The 27880-nt window shown below is 44.5% G+C and overlaps 2 protein-coding genes and 1 pseudogene across 2 annotated transcripts; all 3 read right to left on the bottom strand.

Moving 5' to 3' along the window:
• Positions 1–384: 384 nt before the first annotated feature.
• On the bottom strand, positions 385–2176 carry LOC117194662 (annotated as a pseudogene).
• A 176-nt stretch (positions 2177–2352) lies between these two features.
• LOC117194661 (probable cytochrome P450 12a5, mitochondrial) lies at positions 2353–6863 on the bottom strand. Its single transcript, XM_033399174.1, has 5 exons — positions 6744–6863; positions 6192–6679; positions 5696–6131; positions 5014–5639; positions 2353–2362 (listed from the first exon to the last, which is right to left on the bottom strand). Exons 1-5 carry the CDS (start codon positions 6813–6815, stop codon positions 2353–2355), a joined length of 1632 nt encoding a protein of 543 aa, XP_033255065.1. The 5' UTR covers positions 6816–6863.
• Positions 6864–20000: 13137 nt separating this feature from the next.
• On the bottom strand, positions 20001–24347 carry LOC117194660 (probable cytochrome P450 12a5, mitochondrial). The gene is made up of 4 exons (XM_033399173.1): positions 24033–24347; positions 23526–23973; positions 22844–23469; positions 20001–20034 (listed from the first exon to the last, which is right to left on the bottom strand). The coding sequence occupies exons 1-4, from the start codon at positions 24314–24316 to the stop codon at positions 20001–20003; spliced, it is 1392 nt and encodes a 463-aa protein (XP_033255064.1). The 5' UTR covers positions 24317–24347.
• Positions 24348–27880: the final 3533 nt, after the last annotated feature.

Below are 27880 nucleotides of genomic sequence, written 5' to 3'. Positions count from 1 at the left end.
GGCTCGAACATGATGGACCACATTGAATGGAGCTGCTCCACATGCTCGCCAGTCATCTCAAGGATCTCTCCCTTGATGGAGGTTGGGTCAACCATAGCCAATAGGAATGGGTCTTGTATTCGCGAATGGAAGGAATTTATGTGATGTGTGCAGGATTTCGATTGCACAATGTGTTGCTCAAGGAAAATGCCTCCGCACAGATAAGTGACGCCTCTCGTGTTGGCACAAATTGCACAATGAAAATTTTGTGTGCTTGATTTGCCTCATGCCTCAAAGCACAAAACAAGTTGATTCTGATTGACGTGCGGCCAAAAAAACACCTACTTTATATTGCAAATAAGTTCCTTCAAGGTTTTCCAGTTGTAAAGAAAATTTAGGATGAGAAATGTGTTTACTGTTGGGCAAATTGATCAGGGAGGAGCGGAAAGCGTTCTCCGTGGGATGATTGAACTCGATGCTAAAGTTCCGAATGAGTCGAGCGATGCCCAGCTCGAGCTCCATGTCCACGATGCGCTTTCCAACGCACATCCGGGGTCCAAATCCGAAGGGCAAGAACACAAACGGATTCTTCAGCTTCAAGTCATTTGCCGGGCATTGCCGTTGGAGTCTGTGGCGTTACGAATCCAACGTTCTGGCAGGAACTCAGCAGCCTTGGGGAAGTGCTCCTCGCTTGATAGCAAGCTCAGGGGAACCATCGACACACAGGTACCAGCTGGCACTTGGTATCCGCTCAAAACGCTGTCCCGATTGAGAAATCGGCCATTGCCGATGACCAAAGGATAGATCCGTTGTGACTCTTTGATGCAGGCACGTAGATAGGGAACATTTTTCATCGATGCCTCAGTGAATTCGGAGTCCTTCTCGGGTAGAACCTTCATCACCTCTTCTCGGAGTACGGCCTGCTTCTCCGGATTCTTGGCAAGGCACAGCAAGGCCGCTGTAAAGGTACTTGAGGTATGGAAAAAAAGGATGTATGAGATAAGGGTAAGTATGAGAACAACAGACTACGTACGGTATCCACTCCGGCCATTAGCATGTCCATGCCCATAACCGTCGCTACCTTTTTGTCGATCTTGAGCAGCTTTTCCAGTACACTCTGCTCGCTCTCAGGGCGGACAACACCCTCCTTGGCCTCTTTCTCTAGACGCTCTATAGCTTCGTCTACATACGCTGAAGTTATTTCTTGAACGCCATCTAGGGACTTCATTAGCTTTATTAGCTTGGGTGTTATAACGTAACGCCAGATGGAGGGCTTCATCTCCAGATCGGCTGTTAATTCAAAAAAATCGTCCAGGTACTTGAAAAGTAACACAGCCTGGTCGTTATCGCCCGACTCTTTGAGCAGTCCCAACTGCTTGTCCAGAGCCACCACAGAGACTGACTCGAGGGTCCACCGATTTATAACGTTTAAGAAATCATCTGGAGCTTCCTGGGTATCGATATCACGGAGTGCTTTAATACTGTGAAGGGGGGAGAACATACTTGAGCGTAAACAGGGATTTATTATCAGTCATACGCACCGTTGCACAAACTCCTGGTTCACTTGGGACATCTTCTTATAGTAAAGCCGCACGTTCTTCGGCTGCATTAGGACAGGATTTACAGCCGATCGAAAGTCGCTCCAGGTTTTCCTTGTGTGGGTAAAGCTCCCTCCACTCCCTGGAAGAAATCCTTTCTATGAGTCTTCCGATGATAGCGAAGAGTATCGCTGCCAGGCCGATGCGGCCACACTCCTTCGTTCCGGAACACGACCTCAAAGTCCTTGGGATTGTGAGTCATCAGGTATGACGTACCTCCCATCATACCTGGTAAATATAATATGTTTCCATAGTCGTCTTGCAAAGCTTTGAACAATTTCACAATGTCCAGTTTGCTATATTTTCCTCCAGGCATAAAATTCCGAACAGTAGACAGAAAAGTTGTACTAGGAATCTGATCAAAGGGACGAGCTTGTAGCCACTCTGCATCATTTCTGGGCTCTGCTACAGCTTCTGTGGTCTGCCAACGCTACAAGAGATTTAAAAACGTATATCACTGTGATATCGGATCTATATGTATACTATATATTTACCAGCGGACTGCTGACAGAGAGGGCTGCTTTTTGCGCCTGAATTATAGATAGACCGCTGAGCACTTTCAACATTAAGGGAACTTAATTCATTCACTGCCAGAGCTATACTGCTAAATCATTCCATTAGCTAGCTATTTGAAAGGCCTGCGAGAGCTTGTTGCAAAAAGAGCTGACCGATAACAGAGCACAAACAGAACAAGAGAGAGAGAGAGTGCCAAAACACGTTCGCGGGAGCGTGCGAATGCCAAACGGAAATAATTGTAAACATTTGACATATTTTTTTAATATAGACTGCAATTTGTATAGTATATACAGTATATTATGATTGATCTGACTCTCAATGAAATGAAACAAATAAATCGCCATAATTATGGCATCAGATTTTTTGGCAAAATCTAATTTATTGGGCATGGAATGGTCGGTAGACTGCCGAAAGTTTTGGGCCTGATTATAATATAAACATGCTAATCTTTAGCGCTTTTTTATATCTTGTAATTTTTTTTTTGGTTCGGTTGTCCTTCTTGAAGGTAATTTAATTTTTATTGGGCCAACATCGAAAATAAATGAAACAGAGATAAACAGATAAAGGTACAAAAAATGAAATCAAACATAAAACGCAAATAAAAATTCCAATAATCTCATCGTGGATTCGGCCACATGCGACTTTCACGTGGCGATGGGAGCTTCAATTGATTGCCAAATCGAGGCCTCTCCTCCTGATTGACCGCCTGCTTTGACGGTGTGTTGGCGGCCGACGACACCGAATTGTGGTTTACGAGGACATGGCGAATTCTGCGCTGATGCTGAGCCCCGCCAACGGGCAGCACTGAGGAGCGACTCGTGGGCACCAATTCTTCATAGGAGATCCCGGCTTCGCGGTCATTTTCAGTGGTCTCATCGGTCATATACTCGGAATCGCTGGGCGATCTTGCATCCGGCACCGCTGATTTTGTGCGTGGCTTCTTGTTCGAGCGTGTGCCAATGCTGCGTCTGCCCAATCCCCCGCTGCGACGCAATGTGTTGTCCAGGACGCGGACCCGCTTTAGTGGCGACTTGGACGCCTTCAGCTGGCTGTTGGCCAGCCGCTGTGCGGTAGACGGCGACGGGCGTATCGAATTCAGAGAGCTCATGAGGCTGCGCTTGGCGTTGGGAGTCCGATACCCCGAAGAGCTGGCGGCTGCTGATGGATTCAGTCGCTTGTGCAGATTACCAGTGCTCTTGGTCATATTGGGAGTGATCAGCTGGATTGTTGGGGTCTTGCGCAACGACATTGTCGAGGTCGACATTGAGGACATGTTCTTCAAAGTTCGGGGCGTGCGAGGGGCCGTTGAACCGGCAGTCGGCGGTGGCATCATCAATTTGCTGCTGCTGCCCGTCCTCGTGGTGGGCGGTGCCTTCTTGCGGGCCGAGCTCTGCTTGGCCTGCCGATAGTTCTCCCATTCGCCAGCCATCAGCTACAGTATGTTCTCGCCATAAACGAGAAACGGGCCATGCGATTGCACCTCATAGGCGTGCACCAGTTCAGTGATCTGCTGCTCAATCTTGGGCAGCTTCGAGGTGATGGCCTTGCGTTCCTTTTCCTCTTTAAGGAACTGGCCGCCACGATTGTTGAAACGATTCGGCTCGTTGGCCTTTGCCTCTAGAGCCTGCATGCGGACCAAAGTTCTGCACGGCTCTCGTACAGATCGAAAATCTCCTTGTTGCACGTGTAGAAGCTCTTCAGATCATCCAGCTCCAGCTCGTGCAGCTCCAACAGGTCTTCGTGCTAATACTTATTGTAGTAGTTGGAGAAACGCTTGCGCTCCTGCTGGCTCTTGAGCGTTAGATCCCACCACTTGCTTGAGGTTCTGGCTGCGCAGTGCCTGGCAGCGCTGCAGCTCTGAATGGAGGATGTCATAGGTGCGCTGCGTATTCTCGGTGCACTCGCGCACTCGTCGCATGGTGCTCTCGTCCGTCTCCTGGAGGCGATCCCACAGCACGTAGATCTTCTCGCGCATGTCATGGATTTTGGAGCGCAGCTCCTGGATCTGCTCGGCATAACTGTTGCGCATCTGCCGCAGCCGCTCTAGTGTCTCTGGTGTTAGATTGTGGCTCAGATCGTTCAGTAGGCGATCCTCTGCATCGGTCTGGGGCATCAGCTCAAGCATCTTCATGTCATGCTTGATGGCCTTGCGCAGCTGGTCCAGCTCCGTCTGGCGCACTGCGCGCTGAGAGCGCAGGTTGTCGAGATGGTCGCGAAAGCCGTCCATCTCATCGGGCAGGGGCAGCGGGTCCGCCAGTAGAGGGAGCGGCAGTGCGCCCAGCTCTTCGCAGAGCTGCTCCTGCTGGGTCAGCAGCTCCCCGATCTCCGCCGACGTTTCGAGAGCTCCTCGCGCAGATGCTCAATGCTTTTGTCCAGCTTCAGCTGCAATGTGATCAGCGGCACATCGTCGGGCCTCAGACCAATGTCCACCGTCTCATGGAGGAGTCGGGTGAGGTCGCTGGCCTCGGCTCGGAGTGCGGCTATGTCATCCAGGATGGCCGCCTGCTTCTCCCGCGACTCGGTCAGCAGTTCCGTATAGAAATTATCCGCGTGCGCCTTGAGTTTGTGCAGAAAGTCCTCGCATGTCTTCGGCTCGAACATGATGGACCACATTGAATGGAGCTGCTCCACATGCTCGCCAGTCATCTCAAGGATCTCTCCCTTGATGGAGGTTGGGTCAACCATAGCCAATAGGAATGGGTCTTGTATTCGCGAATGGAAGGAATTTATGTGATGTGTGCAGGATTTCGATTGCACAATGTGTTGCTCAAGGAAAATGCCTCCGCACAGATAAGTGACGCCTCTCGTGTTGGCACAAATTGCACAATGAAAATTTTGTGCTTGATTTGCCTCATGCCTCAAAGCACAAAACAAGTTGATTCTGATTGACGTGCGGCCAAAAAAAACACCTACTTTATATTGCAAATAAGTTCCTTCAAGGTTTTCCAGTTGTAAAGATAATTTAGGATGAGAAATGTGTTTACTGTTGGGCAAATTGATCAGGGAGGAGCGGAAAGCGTTCTCCGTGGGATGATTGAACTCGATGCTAAAGTTCCGAATGAGTCGAGCGATGCCCAGCACGAGCTCCATGTCCACGATGCGCTTTCCAACGCACATCCGGGGTCCAAATCCGAAGGGCAAGAACACAAACGGATTCTTCAGCTTCAAGTCATTTGCCGGGCATTGCCCGTTGGAGTCTGTGGCGTTACGAATCCAACGTTCTGGCAGGAACTCAGCAGCCTTGGGGAAGTGCTCCTCGCTTGATAGCAAGCTCAGGGGAACCATCGACACACAGGTACCAGCTAGCACTTGGTATCCGCTCAAAACGCTGTCCCGATTGAGAAATCGGCCATTGCCGATGACCAAAGAATAGATCCGTTGTGACTCTTTGATGCAGGCACGTAGATAGGGAACGTTCTTCATCGATGCCTCAGTGAATTCGGAGTCCTTCTCGGGTAGAACCTTCATCACCTCTTCTCGGAGTACGGCCTGCTTCTCCGGATTCTTGGCAAGGCACAGCAAGGCCGCTGTAAAGGTACTTGAGGTATGGAAAAAAAGGATGTATGAGATAAGGGTAAGTATGAGAACAACAGACTACGTACGGTATCCACTCCGGCCATTAGCATGTCCATGGCCATAACCGTCGCCACCTTTTTGTCGATCTTGAGCAGCTTTTCCAGTACACTCTGCTCGCTCTCAGGGCGGACAACACCCTCCTTGGCCTCTTTCTCTAGACGCTCTATAGCTTCGTCTACATACGCTGAAGTTATTTCTTGAACGCCATCTAGGGACTTCATTAGCTTCATTGGCTTGGGTGTTTTAACGTAACGCCAGATGGAGGGCTTCATCTCCAGATCGGCTGTTAATTCAAAAAAATCGTCCAGGTACTTGAAAAGTAACACAGCCTGGTCGTTATCGCCCGACTCTTTGAGCAGTCCCAACTGCTTGTCCAGAGCCACCACAGAGACTGACTCGAGGGTCCACCGATTTATAACGTTTAAGAAATCATCTGGAGCTTCCTGGGTATCGATATCAATACTGTGAAGGGGGGAGAACATACTTGAGCGTAAACAGGGATTTATTATCAGTCATACGCACCGTTGCACAAACTCCTGGTTCACTTGGGACATCTTCTTATAGTAAAGCCGCACGTTCTTCGGCTGCATTAGGACAGGATTTACAGCCGATCGAAAGTCGCTCCAGGTTTTTCCTTGTGTGGGTAAAGCTCCCTCCACTCCCTGGAAGAAATCCTTTCTATGAGTCTTCCGATGATAGCGAAGAGTATAGCTGCCAGGCCGATGCGGCCACACTCCTTCGTTCCGGAACACGACCTCAAAGTCCTTGGGATTGTGAGTCATCAGGTATGACGTACCTCCCATCATACCTGGTAAATATAATATGTTTCCATAGTCGTATTGCAAAGCTTTGAACAATTTCACAATGTCCAGTTTGCTATATTTTCCTCCAGGCATAAAATTCCGAACAGTAGACAGAAAAGTTGTACTAGGAATCTGATCAAAGGGACGAGCTTGTAGCCACTCTGCATCATTTCTGGGCTCTGCTACAGCTTCTGTGGTCTGCCAACGCTACAAGAGATTTAAAAACGTATATCACTGTGATATCGGATCTATATGTATACTATATATTTACAAGCGGACTGCTGACAGAGAGGGCTGCTTTTTGCGCCTGAATTATAGATAGACCGCTGCGCACTTTCAACATTTTGCTTGTTAGGAACTTAATTCATTCACTGCCAGAGCTATACTGCTAAATCATTTCATTAGCTAGCTATTTGAAAGGCCTGCGAGAGCTTGTTGCAAAAAGAGCTGACCGATAACAGAGCACAACCAGAACAAGAGAGAGAGAGAGTGCCAAAACACGTTCGCGGGAGCGTGCGAATGCCAAACGGAAATAATTGTAAACATTTGCCATATTTTTTTAATATAGACTGCTATTTGATCGACTATGTTCCTGATTATTATATAAACATGCTAATCTTTAGCGCTTTTTTATATCTTGTTATTTTTTTTTTGGTTCGGTTGTCCTTCTTGAAGGTAATTTAATTTTTATTGGGCCAACATCGAAAATAAATGAAACAGAGATAAACAGATAAAGGTACAAAAAATGAAATCAAACATAAAACGCAAATAAAAATTCCAATAATCTCATCGTGGATTCGGCCACATGCGACTTTCACGTGGCGATGGGAGCTTCAATTGATTGCCAAATCGAGGCCTCTCCTCCTGATTGACCGCCTGCTTTGACGGTGTGTTGGCGGCCGACGCCACCGAATTGGGGTTTACGAGGACATGGCGAATTCTGCGCTGATGCTGAGCCCCGCCAACGGGCAGCACTGAGGAGCGACTCGTGGGCACCAATTCTTCATAGGAGATCCCGGCTTCGCGGTCATTTTCAGTGCTCTCATCGGTCATATACTCGGAATCGCTGGGCGATCTTGTATCCGGCACCGCTGATTTTGTGCGTGGCTTCTTGTTCGAGCGTGTGCTAATGCTGCGTCTGCCCAATCCCCCGCTGCGACGCAATGTGTTGTCCAGGACGCGGACCCGCTTTAGTGGCGACTTGGACGCCTTCAGCTGGCTGTTGGCCAGCCGCTGTGCGGTAGACGGCGACGGGCGTATCGAATTCAGAGAGCTCATGAGGCTGCGCTTGGCGTTGGGAGTCCGATACCCCGAAGAGCTGGCGGCTGCTGATGGATTCAGTCGCTTGTGCAGATTCCCAGTGCTCTTGGTCATGTTGGGAGTGATCAGCTGGATTGTTGGGGTCTTGCGCAACGACATTGTCGAGGTCGACATTGAGGACATGTTCTTCAAAGTTCGGGGCGTGCGAGGGGCCGTTGAACCGGCAGTCGGCGGTGGCATCATCAATTTGCTGCTGCTGCCCGTCCTCGTGGTGGGCGGGGCCTTCTTGCGGGCCGAGCTCTGCTTGGTCTGCCGATAGTTCTCCCATTCGCCAGCCATCAGCTCCAGTATGTTCTCGCCATAAACCAGAAACGGGCCATGCGATTGCACCTCATAGGCGTGCACCAGTTCAGTGATCTGCTGCTCAATCTTGGGCAGCTTCGAGGTGATGGCCTTGCGTTCCTTTTCCTCTTTAAGGAACTGGCCGCCACGATTGTTGAAACGATTCGGCTCGTTGGCCTTTGCCTATAGAGCCTGCATGCGTTCAGATCGAAAATCTCCTTGTTGCACGTGTAGAAGCTCTTCAGATCATCCAGCTAAAGTTACGGCTACGGGCTGGTTAAATCTTGTTGGCAATGCAGCCTCAGCAGGAAAGGGAATCGGGTTAGTGCACTATACTGCGCTCTGGGCTCAGCTCGCCGGATGGGGTCGGAGTCTTTCCTATCCCTATACTTCCTGGTTCTCGCGATATTATAAAAATTTAAGTGCACTGACACAGAATCTACTTTGATCAAAACAAAAAAAAACAAATGTAATCAATACCCGGTCGGCATAGATGGCAAGAAGGAATCCGGTAGTCGCGTATTTAATTTAGTGATACTAGTTGTAGGAGGTCACTAGTTCCTCTATACCCTCCCTACCTTCGGCAATGCGTGGAACGATGTTGGCATGGCCCCTAACGTAACTACCGCTGCATTATTACACTCAATGCATCATTGGCATTATGTACTTAGACAGAATGGTTGTTATTTATTCCAAATTCATGTTAATTCAAAATAGTTCTATTAATCAAGATTCAAAAGATTCATATATAACAAAAGGTTCATTAACTTAAGAATATAAAATACAATTCATAGCAAAACTGATCCTTTTTACTCACGAAGGTCAACATTTCCATTCAATACGAAACTAATGATCATTACCAAATTCAAACACTTTCCTTGACGAGCTCATTGGGCCCAATGAACTGCTTCGGTAGCTGTGGAACAATATTAATTATATAAAATTAGTAAAGAATTAAAGAATGACATTTTGGCCGACATTGCCAGAGTGAATCAAGGCTTAACATTGAGTTGATTAGGAAAGGACTTAAGAAATATGATAAAGAAATTTATTCTATAGGAAAGATATTCCTTAAGATAACTGTATATGTTTATATGACTTTACATTTAAAGTCAAATTTAATTGCAGTGCAAACACAAGAATGCAAGCAAAAGAAAAGAACAAGACAAAGCAATGAGAATGTCGATGATCAAATTAATGCACGTTTATATGTGTGTGCATACGCACGCATATGTCCGAATTCTCTTCGAACGAAAGCTCGCTCTTGGCGTGTGAGCTATCACGCTCTCCCTTTCATTACGCTGCACCGCTGCTATACCCTGCTATTTCGCGGGTATGTTCGTACTCACGAATCGATGATCACATGTTGTCCACGACACAGGTCACCCTAAATTCCGATTCCTGATCTTGTATTCACATCTTCTGCACAATTTTAGCTGACATAAATTTCCATTTTAATTCCTAGGCGTTGTCGATTCCGCATCAAGGATGTTGAGTTGCATTTCGCAAGATACGCTTAGAGGGCATTCAAAAGTCGATACAGATCGTCCGTACAACGGAAACTCTGGTAATTTGAAGCGGCCAAAAATAAGACACTGGAGGTTGCGTGAGGGGGTTAGGCGTGAGAGCGCCAAAGCACGGCAGACCTCCAGTGACCAAGAGATTCTGTAATAGATTCGGAATTCAGTGAATGTACCAAACCTGCTTTCCTCTAAAATCACCTTCTTTTTCTCTACGTAGCACTTTGCACTTTCACCACACAATATAGCTTGATCTTGCTTTTTAGTCGATTCTCCGCCGACTTGCAGTTATGTAATTTGGTATGTATTATGTAATACAGGGACACGTGAACTTCCACTAGAGTTTGGCACTATTGGCACAGGCACAACCGAAGTGTTTTGGGAGAAAAATGGAATTGATCCGCGTGTTCACCGTCGCTGTCGGCTTAAGCGGCATAGACGAGCTTTAACGGGACCCTTCCATGGAATTCGGTCTCGAGAGACGAAAAAGAACATTCGAGCAATTAAAGCTCCATATTCGAAGTAGCTGTTTTTAAAGCCTTGGTGTTCGAACTAATCAAGTTGGCGCGTGATTTGAATCTGCTTTATATCTGGGAAATTATTAGGGAATTTAATCTGGGTTTGCTTCACTGGCCACTACACTCTCCACCACCAGATTATGTCCCGGAGTGATCGACAGGGATCGTAATCGAAAAGAAAAGAAGGACAGTGAATTAGCAGTATTGAATATCCTTTACGTGGTATACTCCCATTTTCTTTCCTTTCTCGTTCGATAATTCGTAATAAACAGGACTTAGCTTTTTCGTTACTGTTGCTGTCACAAACACCTGCGCTAATTTATGGCTGAATTGTTTAGACGCGTTGCTTTGGGAGAAATTCCGAACGTAAACCTGATCTCCGACGTTGAATTGTATGTTTCTACTCCTCAAATTGTATACCCTCGCGTTGGTTGCATGATCCTTTGCATTGTTGACCTTTGTTGCATACCTTGCCAACTGCAGAGCATCGGGGCAATTAACTCTAGAATCATCTGATAGCAAGTTAAGTTTCCTGAGCAATTCGTAATCCTTGCCATTCAAAATCATGTTTTGCCCAAACGTAAGGAAGTAAGGAGAATATCCGGTGGTTTTATGTAGACTGGTCGTTGATCCCAGGTGGTGTGATCTTTCCCCACGTACGCACGGATCGCCGCCAAAACCGATCGGTTTAAGCGCTCGCTTGCATTCGCTTGAGGCGAATAAAAAGCGGTACAAATATGTTTAATTGAAAATCGAGTTAGAAAAGCCTCAAAGAATCCTGATCGAAATTGAGAACCATTGTCCGTTAAGATGGATTCCGGCACTCCAAACGTAAAGAAAATGGAATTCTCTAGGTACTCGCAAATCTTTCCGGAAGTGAATCGTTTCAATGGACAGAGGAAACGGAATTTTGTACAATGATCCACGATTATTAATAATCCGATATTCCCTGCCTTGAACGAGGGTATGGACCTAACAGATCCATGTAGAGTCGTTGAAACGGTCTCTCTGATTGCATTGGCTTTCCCAATGGTGGTCGTAATACTATATTGGGACTTTTGGTCTGTTTACAAATGACACAATTATTCACATACTCTCGGATTTGAACCAACATCTTGGGCCAGAACAGGTATCTCTTAAGTTTTTCAACGGTTTTACCCATCCCGCCATGTGGTGCGCTAGGAGAATCATGGGCTTGTTTGATAACACTACTGACTAGGCCAGAGGGTACCCATAATTTCCACGACTGGTGGTCAGATTCAGAATCTCCAATCGAAGCTTCGGCGCGTTTGTATACATAGCCATCTGTTATTTTTAAATCTGGAAGTTTCTCTTGGTTCTGCTGAATGCGTTCAATTAAATCAAGATATTCCAACGAAGTGAAATGCTCGGACTCTAAATCGATGATCGGCCCTAGATCTATAAACTCATCTACTGACGATTCATTTTGCCTTGACAGAGTGTCAGCAATAACATTTTGTGAACACTTCCGGTGTTCAATGCGAAAATCAAAACCCTGTAACTGTATAGCCCATCGCGCGAGCCTTCCAGACAAATCCTTTTGTCGCATCAACCACTGCAATGCTGCATGGTCGGTTATTACTAAGAATTCCTGGCCTTCTATGTAAGCTCGAAATTTCTTAATTCCCTTAATAACTGCTAGACATTCTAGTTCTGTAACGGAATAATTCCGTTGAGCTTTGGATAACTTAACCGACATGTATCCAATTGGCAATTCGAAGCCTTCTTCATTCTCTTGAGCTAGGACGCACCCGAGACCAAAAGAACTAACATCACACAATAAGATGAATTTCTTAGAAAAATCAGGAGTTCTGAGGATTGGAGCTGATGTTAGTCTTCGTTTCAATTCTTCAAAAGCATTGGTTGCGGTTTCATTCCATATTAAGGAAGTATTCTGTTTCTTAAGCATCTCGGTCTATGGATAGCTCACGGAGGCATAGTTCTCGACGAAACGTCGATACCATCCGGATAAACCGATAAACCGTCGTAACTGCTTTACCGTTGTTGGAATTGGGAAGTCGTTGATTGCCTGAATCTTCAATGAATCAGTCTTGATCTGACCTTCGGAAATTATGAAACCGAGATATTTAATCTCTCTCATGCAGAACTTAGATTTTTCGAACGTTGATAGTGATATTCGCGTTTCTTAAGCATAGTGCGATTTCTTGCAAAAGAATCATGTGCGAATCAAAGTCATCCGATTGAACAAGCAAGTCATCGAGATATACAAAAACTCGATTCCGTAAATGTGGGGGTATGACATGGTCCATTAAGCGGCATAAGGTCTGAGGTGCATTTGTCAGACCAAATGGCATGACCTGATATTGGTACAGTGGACGATTCGGAACGGTAAACGCAGTATACGGTCGTGATGGCTCGTCCAATGGTATTTGCCAGAAAGCATGTTTCATATCAAGACCAGTTATATACCGCGCTGGAGGTAAGCGGCTTAAGATCCCGTCAATAAGGGGTAAGGTGGTAAGGGGTAAGCATCCTTCCTCGTGTATTTATTGATCTCGCGAGAGTCTAAACACAACCGAACCTTATCACCTTTTTGAACAAGAACACAATTACTACTCCAAGGACTGCAAGAAGGTTCTATGATATCGAGAGCTAACATGTTATCTACCTCAGCAAACATAAGTTTTTCGCGCGCAGGGGAGATTGGCCAGTGTCTTTGTTTAATCGCCTTAGCATCACCTACGTCGATCGAGTGCGAAATAATGCTGGTTCTGCCCAATCCGTCTCGTTCATACGAAGGAAAAATTTCGACGACACCTTGCAGTCTCTCCTGCTCTTTACTAGAAAGTTTGTGTAACTTGTGTGAGCTTTCCTCATCCTCCGTGGGACCTATATCTAACTCAGAGACACTTTCGCTCATGAGTCGATCAGCAAGTTTAAATTTCCTAAAAACGTCAATTCCTAAGTAAACCTCTTGGGTTAAGTTTGGTATGATAAAAAAATCTATACTTTCCGTGAGACTACAATATGTAATAGTCGCTGTGAAAATGCCCTCAACCGAGCATTTGGTTCCGCTGGCTGTTTTAACCCTTCCCGAACACTTACGTGATTTCGGATGGTTAAGGAGAGCACGGGCGGCATTGTTGCCAACGCAACTAACCGACGCTCCAGAATCTAACAAGGCATTGTAAACCTTGTCTTCAATCGTGATGGGTGTGTACAGACGGTTATCTCCCGTACTGAATATGGAAACAATTAAGCATTGTCGAGTGCTAACAACTGTTTTCCAAAATTTGCGTAATCGCAGGGGAGATCTTTTAGATTTTGTCGTAGTTGATATGGTACAAAGATCGCCAAATATCCTATTTCTAGCTTTCTTGTAATTTGACAGTCTTACATGTAAGGGTAAATATCTAGCTGGTCGTTTATCCGATAAAAATCCTGAGTCCATAGCGGTTTTAGCTAAACCCTCATCTATAGTCTGACTGATGCTTTCGCTATGTTTTGGTACGGATGTGCCTACAGGGAGTTCGTTGACACATCCCGCAGCCGGTTTTCCGAAGGATGGCACTTAGAGCAACGTGGCTTGTAAACATTCTTGGTTCCACAACCGTAACAAAATATGCTTCTAGGTTCCATACAATCATCCCATCTATGCCCTATCTTATCACAATTCCAGCAGGACATCTTATTACGCATGATCGCTGATATTATTGGTTCAGGCTCCTCAAGGTGTTCGAATCTCCTACCTCTGCAAGGTCCGCGTTATTTTATTCCGTCGCCAAATCAACATTTCCCCGAACTAACAATTCTGTAGTGCATAGTCCGTGACAGGTTGGACAACTCGGTGAACTCTTAAGCCAATCGGTCAAACAGGAATGGTGAAATTGATGTTGACACGGTGTCGTGGCAAACAATTGATCTTTCTCAAGTTTATCGTGGCAAATGCGACAATAGCCAAGCTGATTAAATGCAGCTTCAAAGCTATTATCTTTACCGGCCATATTTCCTCTTAATTTTTATACCCGATACTCAAAATGAGTATTGGGGTATATTAGATTTGTGGTAAAAGTGGATGTGTGTAACGTCCAGAAGGAATCGTTTCCGACCCCATAAAGTATATATATTCTTGATCAGCATCAATAGCCGAGTCGATTGAGCCCTGTCTGTCTGTCCGTCTGCCCGTCCGTCCGTCCGTCCGTCCGTCCGTCCCCTTCAGCACCTAGTGCTCAAAGACTATAAGAGATAGAGCAACGATGTTTTGTATCCAGACTTCTGTGATATGTCACTGCTACAAAAATATTTCAAAACTTCGCCCCGCCCACTTCCGCCCCCACAAAGGACGAAAATCTGTGGCATCCACATTTTTAAAGATACGATAAAACCAAAAACGCAGAACCGGTGAGGATGACCATATCTTCTACAGTGCAAAATCTGAACCAGATCGTATAATGATTATAGCCAGAATCAAGAAAACAATTTCATTCTTTCTCGCTCTGTCTCTCTCTAACACACAGGTTTCATGGTCGGTTTTGTCAATTGCAAAATATGAGTTCAAGGATCTCAGAACCTATAAGAGCCAGAGCAACCAAATTTGGTATCCACACTCCTGTGATATCGGACCTTGACCGTTTCGTGTCCAAATTTCGCCACACCCCCTTCCGCCCCCGCAAAAGACGAAAATCTGGGGCATCCACAAATCTCAGAGACTATTAAGGCTAGAGTAACCAAATTTGGTATCCGCACTTCTGTTAGATCTCACTATAAAACGAATATCTCAGAATTTCGCCCCACCCCCTTCCGCCCCCACAAAAGACGAAAATCTGTTGCATCCACAATATTGCACTTTCGAGAAAACTAAAAACGCAGAATCGTAGATAATGACCATATCTATCAGATTGCTGAATCTGGATCAGATCGGATCATTTTTGTAGCGAAAAGCAAGAAATCAATTTTCAGTGGCTACGCAGCGCCCGACGTCACGCTCAGACTGATTTTCTGTCTCTCTCGCACGCACTCTTTGTCGTGTGGTTCAATATTAGCGGCGTCTGCCGCAGGAGAGCCATACTGACTTAGTATCGGGTAAAACTGTAGAGTTGCGGTGTCCGCAGCAACTCACAACGTTCCACCTCGTTTTTTTTTCCAATCCGCAAAATATTTTCTGTCTTTTCAACAAATGCCAATTCTACATCGATGTGTAACTCCTCTCTTCTGCCTCTATGATTATTGAATTAAATGGATATTAAAGGTTCCTATTAGACTATGTCTGATACTCGCTATAATGTAACGGCTACGGGCTGGTTAAATCTTGTTGGCAATGCAGCCTCAGCAGGAAAGTGAATCGGGGTTAGTGCACTATACTGCGCTCTGGGCTCAGCTCGCCGGATGGGGTCGGGGTCTTTCCTATACCTATACTAACTGGTTCTCGCCATATTATAAAAATTTAAGTGCACTGACACAGAATCTACTTTGATCAAAACAAAAAAAAACAAATGTAATCAATCCCCGGTCGGCATAGATGGCAAGAAGGAATCCGGTAGTCGCGTATTTAATTTAGTGATCCTAGGTGTAGGAGATCACTAGTTCCGTTAAGATGGATTCCGGCACTCCAAACGTAAAGAAAATGGAATTTTATAAGTACTCGCAAATCTTTCCGGAAGTGAATCGTTTCAATGGACAGAGGAAATGGAATTTTGTACAATGATCCACGATTATTAATAATCCGATATTCCCTGCCTTGAACGAGGGAATGGACCTAACAGATCCATGTAGAGTCGTTGAAACCGTCTCTCTGATTGCATTGGCTTTCCCAATGGTGGTCGTAATACTATATTGGGACTTTTGGTCTGTTTACAAATGACACAATTATTCACATACTCTCGGATTTGAACCAACATCTTGGGCCAGAACAGGTATCTCTTAAGTTTTTCAACGGTTTTACCCATCCCGCCATGTGGTGCGCTAGGAGAATCATGGGCTTGTTTGATAACACTACTGACTAGGCCAGAGGGTACCCATAATTTCCACGACTGGTGGTCAGATTCAGAATCTCCAATCGAAGCTTCGGTTCGTTTGTATACATAGCCATCTGTTATTTTTAAATCTGGAAGTTTCTCTTGGTTCTGCTGAATGCGTTCAATTAAATCCAGATATTCCAACGAAGTGAAATGCTCGGACTCTAAATCGATGATCGGCCCTAGATCTATAAACTCATCTACTGACGATTCATTTTGCCTTGACAGAGTGTCAGCAATAACATTTTGTGAACCCTTCCGGTGTTCAATGCGAAAATCAAAACCCTGTAACTGTATAGCCCATCGCGCGAGCCTTCCAGACAAATCCTTTTGACGCATCAAACACTGCAATGCTGCATGGTCGGTTATTTCTAAGAATTCCTGGCCTTCTATGTAAGATCGAAGTTTCTTAATTCCCTTAATAACTGCTAGACATTCTAGTTCTGTAACGGAATAATTCCGTTGAGCTTTGGATAACTTAACCGACATGTATCCAATTGGCATTTCGAAGCCTTCTTCATTCTCTTGAGCTAGGACGCACCCGAGACCAAAAGAACTAGCATCACACAATAAGATGAATTTCTTAGAAAAATCAGGAGTTTTGAGGATTGGAGCTGATGTTAATCTTCGTTTCCATTCTTCAAAAGCATTGGTTGCTGTTTCATTCCATATTAAGGAAGTATTCTGTTTCTTAAGCATCTCGGTCTATGGATAGCTCACGGAGGCATAATTCTCGACGAAACGTCGATACCATCCGGATAAACCGATAAACCGTCGTAACTGCTTTACCGTTGTTGGAATTGGGAAGTCGTTGATTGCCTGAATCTTCAATGAATCAGTCTTGATCTGACCATCGGAAATTATGAAACCGAGATATTTAATCTCTCTCATGCAGAACTTAGATTTTCGAACGTTGATAGTGATATTCGCTTTTCTTAAGCATAGTGCGATTTCTTGCAAAAGAATCAAGTGCGAATCAAAGTCATCCGATAGAACAAGCAAGTCATCGAGATATACAAAAACTCGATTCCGTAAATGTGGGTGTATGACATGGTCCATTAAGCGGCATAAGGTCTGAGGTGCATTTGTCAGACCAAATGGCATGACCTTATATTGGTACAGTGGACGATTCGGAACGGTAAACGCAGTATACGGTCGTGATGGCTCGTCCAATGGTATTTGCCAGAAAGCATGTTTCATATCAAGACCAGTTATATACTGCGCTGGAGGTAAGCGGCTTAAGATCCCGTCAATATGTGGTAAGGGGTAAGCATCCTTCCTCGTGTATTTATTGATCTCGCGAGAGTCTAAACACAACCGAACCTTATCACCTTTTTGAACAAGAACACAATTACTACTCCAAGGACTGCAAGAAGGTTCTATGATATCGAGAGCTAACATGTTATCTACCTCAGCAAACATAAGTTTTTCGCGCGCAGGGGAGATTGGCCAGTGTCTTTGTTTAATCGCCTTAGCATCCCCTACGTCGATCGAGTGCGAAATAATGCTGGTTCTGCCCAATCCGTCTCGTTCGTACGAAGGAAAAATTTCGACGACACCTTGCAGTCTCTCCTGCTCTTTACTAGAAAGTTTGTGTAACTTGGGTGAGCTTTCCTCATCCTCCGTGGGACCTATATCTAACTCAGAGACACTTTCGCTCATGAGTCGATCAGCAAGTTTAAATTTCCTAAAAAAGTCAATTCCTAAGTAAACCTCTTGGGTTAAGTTTGGTATGATGAAAAAATCTATACTTTCCGTGAGACTACGATATGTAATAGTCGCTGTGAAAATGCCCTCAACCGAGCATTTGGTTCCGCTGGCTGTTTTAACCCTTCCCGAACACTTACGTGATTTCGGATGGTTAAGGAGAGCACGGGCGGCATTGTTGCCAACGCAACTAACCGACGCTCCAGAATCTAACAAGGCGTTGTAAACCTTGTCTTCAATCGTGATGGGTGTGTACAGACGGTTATCTCCCGTACTGAATATGGAAGCAATTAAGCATTGTCGAGTGCTAACAACTGTTTTCCAAAATTAACGTAATCGAAGGGTAGATCTTTTAGATTTTGTCGTAGTTGATATTGTAAAAAGATCGCCAGATATCCTATTTCTAGCTTTCTTGTAATTTGACAGTCTTACATGTAAGGGTAAATATCTAGTTGGTCGTTTAACCGATAAAAATCCTGAGTCCATAGCGGTTTTAGCTAAACGCTCATCTATAGTCTGACTGATGCTTTCGCTATGTTTTGGTACGGATGTGCCTACAGGGGTTCGTTGACACATCCCGCAGCCGGTTTTCCGAAGGATGGCACTTAGAGCAACGTGGCTTGTAAACATTCTTGGTTCCACAACCGTAACAAAATATGCTTCTAGGTTCCACACAATCATCCCATCTATGCCCTATCTTATCACAATTCCAGCAGGACATCTTATTACGCATGATCGCTGATATTATTGGTTCAGGCTCCTCAAGAAGGGTTTCGAAGTTCCGAATAAAATTGTTCGTGCTTTTTAACCTCTAAAAGTAATTTCTTTATCGAAGTGATATTCAAATGTAGTAACTCGTGATGAAGTGTACTTTTCGAATTGTCAATCAACAGCTTAACAAGGTCGCATTCTGGTAGGCTACGCTCGAGTCTATTCACCAACTCTTCTATACTATTCTGATAGGAATCAAAAGGTTCATTTTCCCCTTGCTTTCGTTTCGCGATTCTACGCCATATGTCGACATCCGTGGCAGCATCGTCATATTTATCCCTTAATGCCAGACAAAAAGTCTCCCACGCGAACTCTTCATGTTTACGATGGAACTGCCAGAACCAATCACCTGCTTTTGCGGATAACAATAAGTGCAAATGATCGCAAACCAGCTGGAAATTGTTTCCCAGGGTCTGTGCCGTCAAGGAACGTACCCGGTAAATAAATTCTGTGGCCGATAGACCGTCCTTACTACCGTCAAACTTTACCTTCCAGTGTTGAATAACATGTCCTACCTTTTCTGGTGAAATTGAAACTGAAGAGCGATTGCTAGTATTCCTTAAGTCTGCCTCTTGGCTTGCTCTACTCCTAACGTCTTCTGGTACATGCTGATAATTCGAAGCCTGCTCCGCAAGTCCCGATCTCAATTGAAACGAACTCTGCTGATGGCTCAATGCTGTCTCTATATGGGCGGTTAGTTTCTCCAACAACGTCTTTTGTTGGGTGCCCATCATTGACCTTACCAAATTAACAATTACACTTTTATCCATGGCGTCAGATGAATTCAGCGATTGGCTAGTTGGGTCTGTAGGGGTATGATTTCCCTCCCTTTGCTTAGATCTCGTTACTATATTTGACTTGGGAATAGCGCCTCTGCCTCTACCTCGAAATCTACTTCCACTTGGCCCTGGCGCATCGAGGGGAATTCCTTCAGTGTTCGAATCTCCTACCTCTGCAAGGTCCGCGTTATTTAATTCCGTCGCCAAATCAACATTTCCCCGAACTAACAATTCTGTAGTGCATAGTCCGCGACAGGTTGGACAACTCGGTGAACTCTTAAGCCAATCGGTCAAAAAGGAATGGTGAAATTGATGTTGACACGGTGTCGTGGCAAACAATTGATCTTTCTCAAGTTTATCGTGGCAAATGCGACAATAGCCATGCTGATTTAATGCAGTTTCAAAGCTATTATCTTTACTGGCCATATTTCCTCTTAATTTTTTTTTTTTTCCAATCCGCAAAATATTTTCTGTCTTTTCCACAAATGCCAATTCTACATCGATGTGTAACTCCTCTCTTCTGCCTCTATGATTATTGAATTAAATGGATATTAAAGGTTCCTATTAGACTATGTCTGATACTCGTCGGGAACTCAAAGTTTCTCTAAGACCCGCCATTCCAAGTACCGAACAAGTCAGGTGCCTATAAAGTTGAAAGTGGTCGTGCGTCTGGTTGGGTCGATCAATACAAAATCCTGAATTGCAATCGCAAATTCCACAGCTCAGATACACGGCACTAACATCTTTATTCTACTAAAATATTTTCTTCAGACATCTATACAGTTCACGCCGTCATTTCTTGGTAGACCAATCCCTACTCAGTCGAATTGAAATCTCCATTCCAAAAGCTGACTACACGTCTACACGATATACCGAATTTTCTAATTAACAGGCTAATGGATGTATTAACAGAGCTTAACCGTGAAGCACGAAGATTACTCCAACCGTTCGGAATTATCCTCATCTGGAAATAATCGAATCTTTTCTACACTTTTCCGATTATAACACGTCGTTTCGTCTTCGGCCCCACGTTGGGCGCCATTTTATATTGTTACGGGCTACGGGCTGGTTAAATCTTGTTGGCAATGCAGCCTCAGCAGGAAAGGGAATCGGGGTTAGTGCACTATACTGCGCTCTGGGCTCAGCTCGCCGGATGGGGTCGGGGTCTTTCCTATCCCTATACTTCCTGGTTCTCGCCATATTATAAAAGTTTAAGTGCACTGACACAGAATCTACTTTGATCAAAACAAAAAAAAACAAATGTAATCAATCCCCGGTCGGCATAGATGGCAAGAAGGAATCCGGTAGTCGCGTATTTAATTTAGTGATCCTAGGTGTAGGAGATCACTAGTTCCTCTATACCCTCCCTACCTTCGGCAATGCGTGGAACGATGTTGGCATGGCCCCTAACGTAACTACCGCTGCATTATTACACTCAATGCATCATTGGCATTATGTACTTAGACAGAATGGTTGTTATTTATTCCAAATTCATGTTAAATCAAAATATTTCTATTAATCAAGATTCAAAAGATTCATATATAACAAAAGGTTCATTAACTTAAGAATATAAAATACAATTCATAGCAAAACTGAGCCTTTTTACTCACGAAGGTCAACATTTCCATTCAATACGAAACTAATGATCATTACCAAATTCAAACACTTTCCTTGACGAGCTCGTTGGGCCCAATGAACTGCTTCGGTAGCTGTGGAACAATATTAATTATATAAAAATAGTAAAGAGTTAAAGAATGACATTTTGGCCGACATTGCCAGAGGGAATCAAGGCTTAACATTGAGTTGATTAGGAAAGGACTTAAGAAATATGATAAAGAAATTTATTCTATAGGAAAGATATTCCTTAAGATAACTGTATATGTTTATATGACTTTACATTTAAAGTCAAATTTAATTGCAGTGCAAACACAAGAATGCAAGCAAAAGAAAAGAACAAGACAAAGCAAAGAGAATGTCGATGATCAAATTAATGCACGTTTATATGTGTGTGCATACGCACGCATATGTCCGAATTCTCTTCGAACGAAAGCTCGCTCTTGGCGTCTGAGCTATCACGCTCTCCCTTTCATTACGCTGCACCGCTGCTATACCCTGCTATTTCGCGGGTATGTTCGTACTCACGAATCGATGATCACATGTTGTCCACGACACAGGTCACCCTAAATTCCGATTCCTGATCTTGTATTCACATCTTCTGCACAATTTTAGCTGACATAAATTTCCACTTTAATTCCTAGGCGTTGTCGATTCCGCATCAAGGATGTTGATTTGCATCTCGCAAGATACGCTTAGAGGGCATTCAAAAGTCGATACAGATCGTCCGTACAACGGAAACGCTGGTAATTCGAAGCGGCCAAAAATAAGACACTGGAGGTTGCGTGGGGGGTTAGGCGTGAGAGCGCCAAAGCACGGCAGATCTCCAGTGACCAAGAGATTCTGTAATAGATTCGGAATTCAGTGAATGTACCAAACCTGCTTTCCTCTAAAATCTTTTTTCTCTTTTTTTTCTACGTAGCACTTTGCACTTTCACCACACAATATAGCTTGATCTTGCTTTTTAGTCGATTCTCCGCCGACTTGCAGTTATGTAATTTGGTATGTATTATGTAATACAGGGACACGTGAACTTCCACTAGAGTTTGGCACTATTGGCACAGGCACAACCGAAGTGTTTTGGAAGAAAAATGGAATTGATCCGCGTGTTCACCGTCGCTGTCGACTTAAGCGGCATAGACGAGCTTTAACGGGACCCTTCCATGGAATTCGGTCTCGAGAGACGAAAAAGAACATTCGAGCAATTAAAGCTCCATATTCGAAGTAGCTGTTTTTTAAGCCTTGGTGTTCGAACTAATCAAGTTGGCGCGTGATTTGAATCTGCTTTATATCTGGGAAATTATTAGGGAATTTAATCTGGGTTTGCTTCACTGGCCACTACACACATCGTCGGGCCTCTGACCAATGTCCACCGTCTCATGGAGGAGTTGGGTGAGGTCGCTGGCCTCGGCTCGGAGTGCGGCTATGTCATCCAGGATGGCCGCCTGCTTCTCCCGCGGCTCGGTCAGCAGATCCGTATAGAAATTATCCGCGTGCGCCTTGAGTTTGTGCAGAAAGTCCTCGCATGTCTTCGGCTCGAACATGAGGGACCACATTGAATGGAGCTGCTCCACATGCTCTCCAGTCATCTCAAGGATCTCTCCCTTGATGGAGGTTGGGTCAACCATAGCCAATAGGAATGGGTCTTGTATTCGCGAATGGAAGGAATTTATGTGATGTGTGCAGGATTTCGATTGCACAATGTGTTGCTCAAGGAAAATGCCTCCGCACAGATAAGTGACGCCTCTCGTGTTGGCACAAATTGCACAATGAAAATTTTGTGTGCTTGATTTGCCTCATGCCTCAAAGCACAAAACAAGTTGATTCTGATTGACGTGCGGCCAAAAAAACACCTACTTTATATTGCAAATAAGTTCCTTCAAGGTTTTCCAGTTGTAAAGATAATTTAGGATGAGAAATGTGTTTACTGTTGGGCAAATTGATCAGGGAGGAGCGGAAAGCGTTCTCCGTGGGATGATTGAACTCGATGCTAAAGTTCCGAATGAGTCGAGCGATGCCCAGCTCGAGCTCCATGTCCACGATGCGCTTTCCAACGCACATCCGGGGTCCAAATCCGAAGGGCAAGAACACAAACGGATTCTTCAGCTTCAAGTCATTTGCCGGGCATTGCCCGTTGGAGTCTGTGGCGTTACGAATCCAACGTTCTGGCAGGAACTCAGCAGCCTTGGGGAAGTGCTCCTCGCTTGATAGCAAGCTCAGGGGAACCATCGACACACAGGTACCAGCTGGCACTTGGTATCCGCTCAAAACGCTGTCCCGATTGAGAAATCGGCCATTGCCGATGACCAAAGGATAGATCCGTTGTGACTCTTTAATGCAGGCACGTAGATAGGGAACGTTCTTCATCGATGCCTCAGTGAATTCGGAGTCCTTGTGGTGTAGAACCTTCATCACCTCTTCTCGGAGTACGGCCTGCTTCTCCGGATTCTTGGCAAGGCACAGCAAGGCCGCTGTAAAGGTACTTGAGGTCTGGAAAAAAAGGATGTATGAGATAAGGGTAAGTATGAGAACAACAGACTACGTACGGTATCCACTCCGGCCATTAGCATGTCCATGGCCATAACCCTCGCCACCTTTTTGTCGATCTTGAGCAGCTTTTCCAGTACACTCTGCTCGCTCTCAGGGCGGACAACACGCTCCTTGGCCTCTTTCTCTAGACGCTCTATAGCTTCGTCTACATACGCTGAAGTTATTTCTTGAACGCCATCTAGGGACTTCATTAGCTTCATTAGCTTGGGTGTTTTAACGTAACGCCAGATGGAGGGCTTCATCTCCAGATCGGATGTTAATTCAAAAAAATCGTCCAGGTACTTGAAAAGTAACACAGCCTGGTCGTTATCGCCCGACTCTTTGAGCAGTCCCAACTGCTTGTCCAGAGCCACCACAGAGACTGACTCGAGGGTCCACCGATTTATAACGTTTAAGAAATCATCTGGAGCTTCCTGGGTATCGATATCACGGAGTGCTTTAATACTGTGAAGGGGGAGAACATACTTGAGCGTAAACAGGGATTTATTATCAGTCATACGCACCGTTGCACAAACTCCTGGTTCACTTGGGACATCTTCTTATAGTAAAGCCGCACGTTCTTCGGCTGCATTAGGACAGGATTTACAGCCGATCGAAAGTCGCTCCAGGTTTTTCCTTGTGTGGGTAAAGCTCCCTCCACTCCCTGGAAGAAATCCTTTCTATGAGTCTTCCGATGATAGCGAAGAGTATCGCTGCCAGGCCGATGCGGCCACACTCCTTCGTTCCGGAACACGACCTCGAAGTCCTTGGGATTGTGAGTCATCAGGTATGACGTACCTCCCATCATACCTGGTAAATATTATATGTTTCCATAGTCGTCTTGCAAAGCTTTGAACAATTTCACAATGTCCAGTTTTCTATATTTTCTTCCAGGCATAAAATTCCGAACAGTAGACAGAAAAGTTGTACTAGGAATCTGATCAATCTGATGAATCTGCGGGTGTGCTGGTTGCTGACGACGTCTTGCCAATTCCTGCTCCAATTCCTGCTCCAATTCCTGCTCCAATTCCTGCTGCAATTCCTACTCCAATTCCTGCTACAGCCATTGCTGCCAATTCCTCTGCCCTTGTACCGAGATCTCTTTTAGGAGTGGCTCCACCATCTCGATCTCGCTCGGGACTTCAACTTAAAGCAGTGGTCCCTCGGAAAGCAATATTTGTTTCTCGTCTTATTCCTGAGGCTTCAACGGAGGATGTTAAACAACATCTTGCCGCTAAAATTAACACTTCGCCTGTTGATATAGTTGTGACTAAATTTACATTTAAACATAAGCGCAACATATCATCCTTTAAAATTCTTCTCCCTGATTCTTTACTATCCTGTTCTCTAGAACCGTCAATATGGCCTGAGCATACAATTGTGCATGAGTTCCTTCCCAAAGATTCGAACTCGAATCCAAGAATTACCGAACATGCTCCAAAAAACTGATGTACTATTTTTCCATGCACTATCAGAACGTTCGCAGTTTGCTGGGAAAGTTGCGTCAAATTCATACTAATAGCGCGTCCTTTGATTTCGATGCCATCGCGTTTACCGAAACCTGGCTTAACTCCTCTGTCAATGATCACGAAATTTTCATTGATAGTTACACTATTTATAGAATGGACCGCCCATCTTTTGCAGGTGGGGTTCTGATTGCAGTTAAATCTGTTTTCTCATCTGAGTTATTCCCATTCAATAACATTCATGGAATTGAATTTGTTGCAGTCAAAGTTCGTGTTGGCTCCGCATTTTTCTATTTAACCTGCTCTTACATTCCTCCCAGGTCTGATGCTGAGCTTTACTTACACCACCTTTCAGCAATTAATAATGTTGTTTCTACATTAGGGTGCAATGATCGAATTATTGTCATGGGGGACTTTAACCTCCCATTTCTTTCTTGGCTGCCTTGTAATGACGCTAACCTGTTGTTTCCCAATTGCCATAATGACTTTATCAATGGGCTAACGGATATTTCCCTTGTCCAAATTAATGCCGTTAAAAACATTTGGGACAGACTTCTTGACCTCGTTTTTGTTAACGATGGTTCTCTTGCTACTGTATCTAGAGCAAGCCCAATATCTCTCCCTGAAGATCCTTACCATCCAACTTTGTTGATATCACTGGAGTGTACACAATCTGGAGGTGCTGACAGTTCCATGGCTCCTTGTCACATAAAGTGTTTTCGCAAAACAAACTTTATTGATTTAGATCTACATCTCTCGCGTGTTGATTGGTCGTTTCTTTATTCATTACCGAACATAGATGCAACTGTTAACTCGTTTTATAGTTCTATTTACTCCGCCCTTAATACGTTTGTTCCAGATATCACTGTACCTGTATCGTCCAAGCCTGGTTCTCCAAGTATTTGTCATACTTAAAAAATAATAAATCCCGGCTCTATAAAAAGTACCAGAAGTCGGGCTCCACGTTGGCCTTAGCTCTATACTCCTCCGCTCGCTCTCTGTTCCTTGCCGTCAATAGTCAGTGTTATAATCATTACCTTTCACAATGTAGTAGTAACTTTCGTAGTGATCCTAAAAAATTCTATTCGTTCGTTAATTCTAAGCGCAAGTCAAACGTTTTTCCTCCGTCCCTTCATTACCAGAACAAAACAGAAGCTTCTGCTGTTGGTATTGCAAATTTATTCACTAACTTTTTCCAAACAACGTACTCGTCTCATATTTACAACGCATCCACTCCGTATCCGTACCAGCTACCTCAAGCTAACAGCATTTTTCTGCCCTTTTTCGAGGAAAGCGTTGTTCTGGAAGGTTTGTCATCTATGGACATATCGTTTTCTGCGGGTCCAGATAAAGTACCAAGTTGCATCTTAAAACACTGTGCCCAGTCCCTTTGCAAACCCTTGACCTTTCTCTTCAACCTCTCCTTGGAACAGTCTTGTCTCCCAGTAATTTGGAATGAGTCCTACATCATTCCGCTTCACAAAAAAGGTTCAAGATCAAACATTGAAAACTATCGTGGTATCGCAAAGCTTTCCGCCATCCCGAAGCTTCTTGAGTTCCTGGTCACCCGGCAACTGCAACATCTTTGTTGCAGCTTGATATCTCCGTCGCAACACGGTTTTTTCAGACATCGTTCAACATCGACTAACCTTCTTGAGTTTTCTAACCTAATCCACCGTGGTATTCAAATTGGTTTGCAGACGGATGTAGTTTTTACGGACTTCAGCAAGGCATTCGATTCTGTGAACCATGCTCTGCTTATTCAAAAGCTCTCTTTATTAGGGTTCCCAACGAATCTTCTAGATTGGATTTTGTCCTATCTCTCTAACCGTACTCAACGTGTTTTGTTTTCTAACGTGTTGTCAAATACTGTTAATGTTACTTCAGGTGTGCCACAGGGAAGTCATCTGGGCCCGCTTCTGTTTATTTTATTTGTGAACGACCTTCCTCAAGTTATAACATACTCTACTACACTAATGTATGCTGATGATGTCAAAATCTGTCTTTCTTACTCTGATTGGTATTTGCACACACGCCTTCAACTTGATCTAAGTGAACTACTATTGTGGTGCTCAACTAATCTTCTTTTTCTGAACCTTTCCAAATGCAAACTTATGACATTTTACCGTCGCGCTCCTCATTTTGTCTCATATGTTCTAGGAAATCATGTCCTTGAGCGAATTTCGAGTTCAAATGACCTCGGAGTCCTTTTTGATCATAAGATGTGTTTCAACACCCATATAGCTGCAACTGTAAATAAAGCTAAGGGTGTTTTAGCGTTCATCAAGCGTTGGTCCAAGGAGTTTGACGACCCGTACGTTACGAAACAACTGTACATCTCGTTAGTACGTCCTATATTGGAGTATTGTTCTTGTGTGTGGAGCCCGCAGTTTAAAGAGCAGCAGGCTGTTATTGAATCCGTGCAAAAGCAATTTTTAATTTTTGCCCTTCGGAACTTTAACTGGGACTCGGGTAGAATCTTGCCACCCTACCGGTCTAGGCTAAATCTTATTGACCTGCCGTCGTTGCACCATCGCAGAATATGCAATGGCGTAATGTTCGTGCACAAGCTCCTTCTTGGGACTGTTGACTCCCAAACTCTCTTGGGTCAGATTGACTTGGCCGTTCCATCCAGACCTACCCGTACTTTTAGGCCTATCCGTCTACCCATATGTAGGTCTAATTATGCTGATCATGAACCTTTTAGGGTTTTATGCCATAATTATAACTCCCTCTGTCAAACCCTATCCCCTGAACTGTCTCTTAAACTAATTGCATGCAATATTTATAATCATTTAAATTTAGCTAACTTTTAACTTATCCTTTTCCGCCTTTAGTAACGAAGTACCATTATTAACAGAGAATTTGTTAATTTAATAAATAAATAAATAAAAGGGACGAGTTTG

The sequence above is a fragment of the Drosophila miranda genome (assembly GCF_003369915.1).
Source record: "Drosophila miranda strain MSH22 chromosome Y unlocalized genomic scaffold, D.miranda_PacBio2.1 Contig_Y3_pilon, whole genome shotgun sequence".
Lineage (NCBI taxonomy): Eukaryota > Metazoa > Arthropoda > Insecta > Diptera > Drosophilidae > Drosophila > Drosophila miranda.
This window is presented reverse-complemented; position numbering and strand designations above follow the sequence as displayed.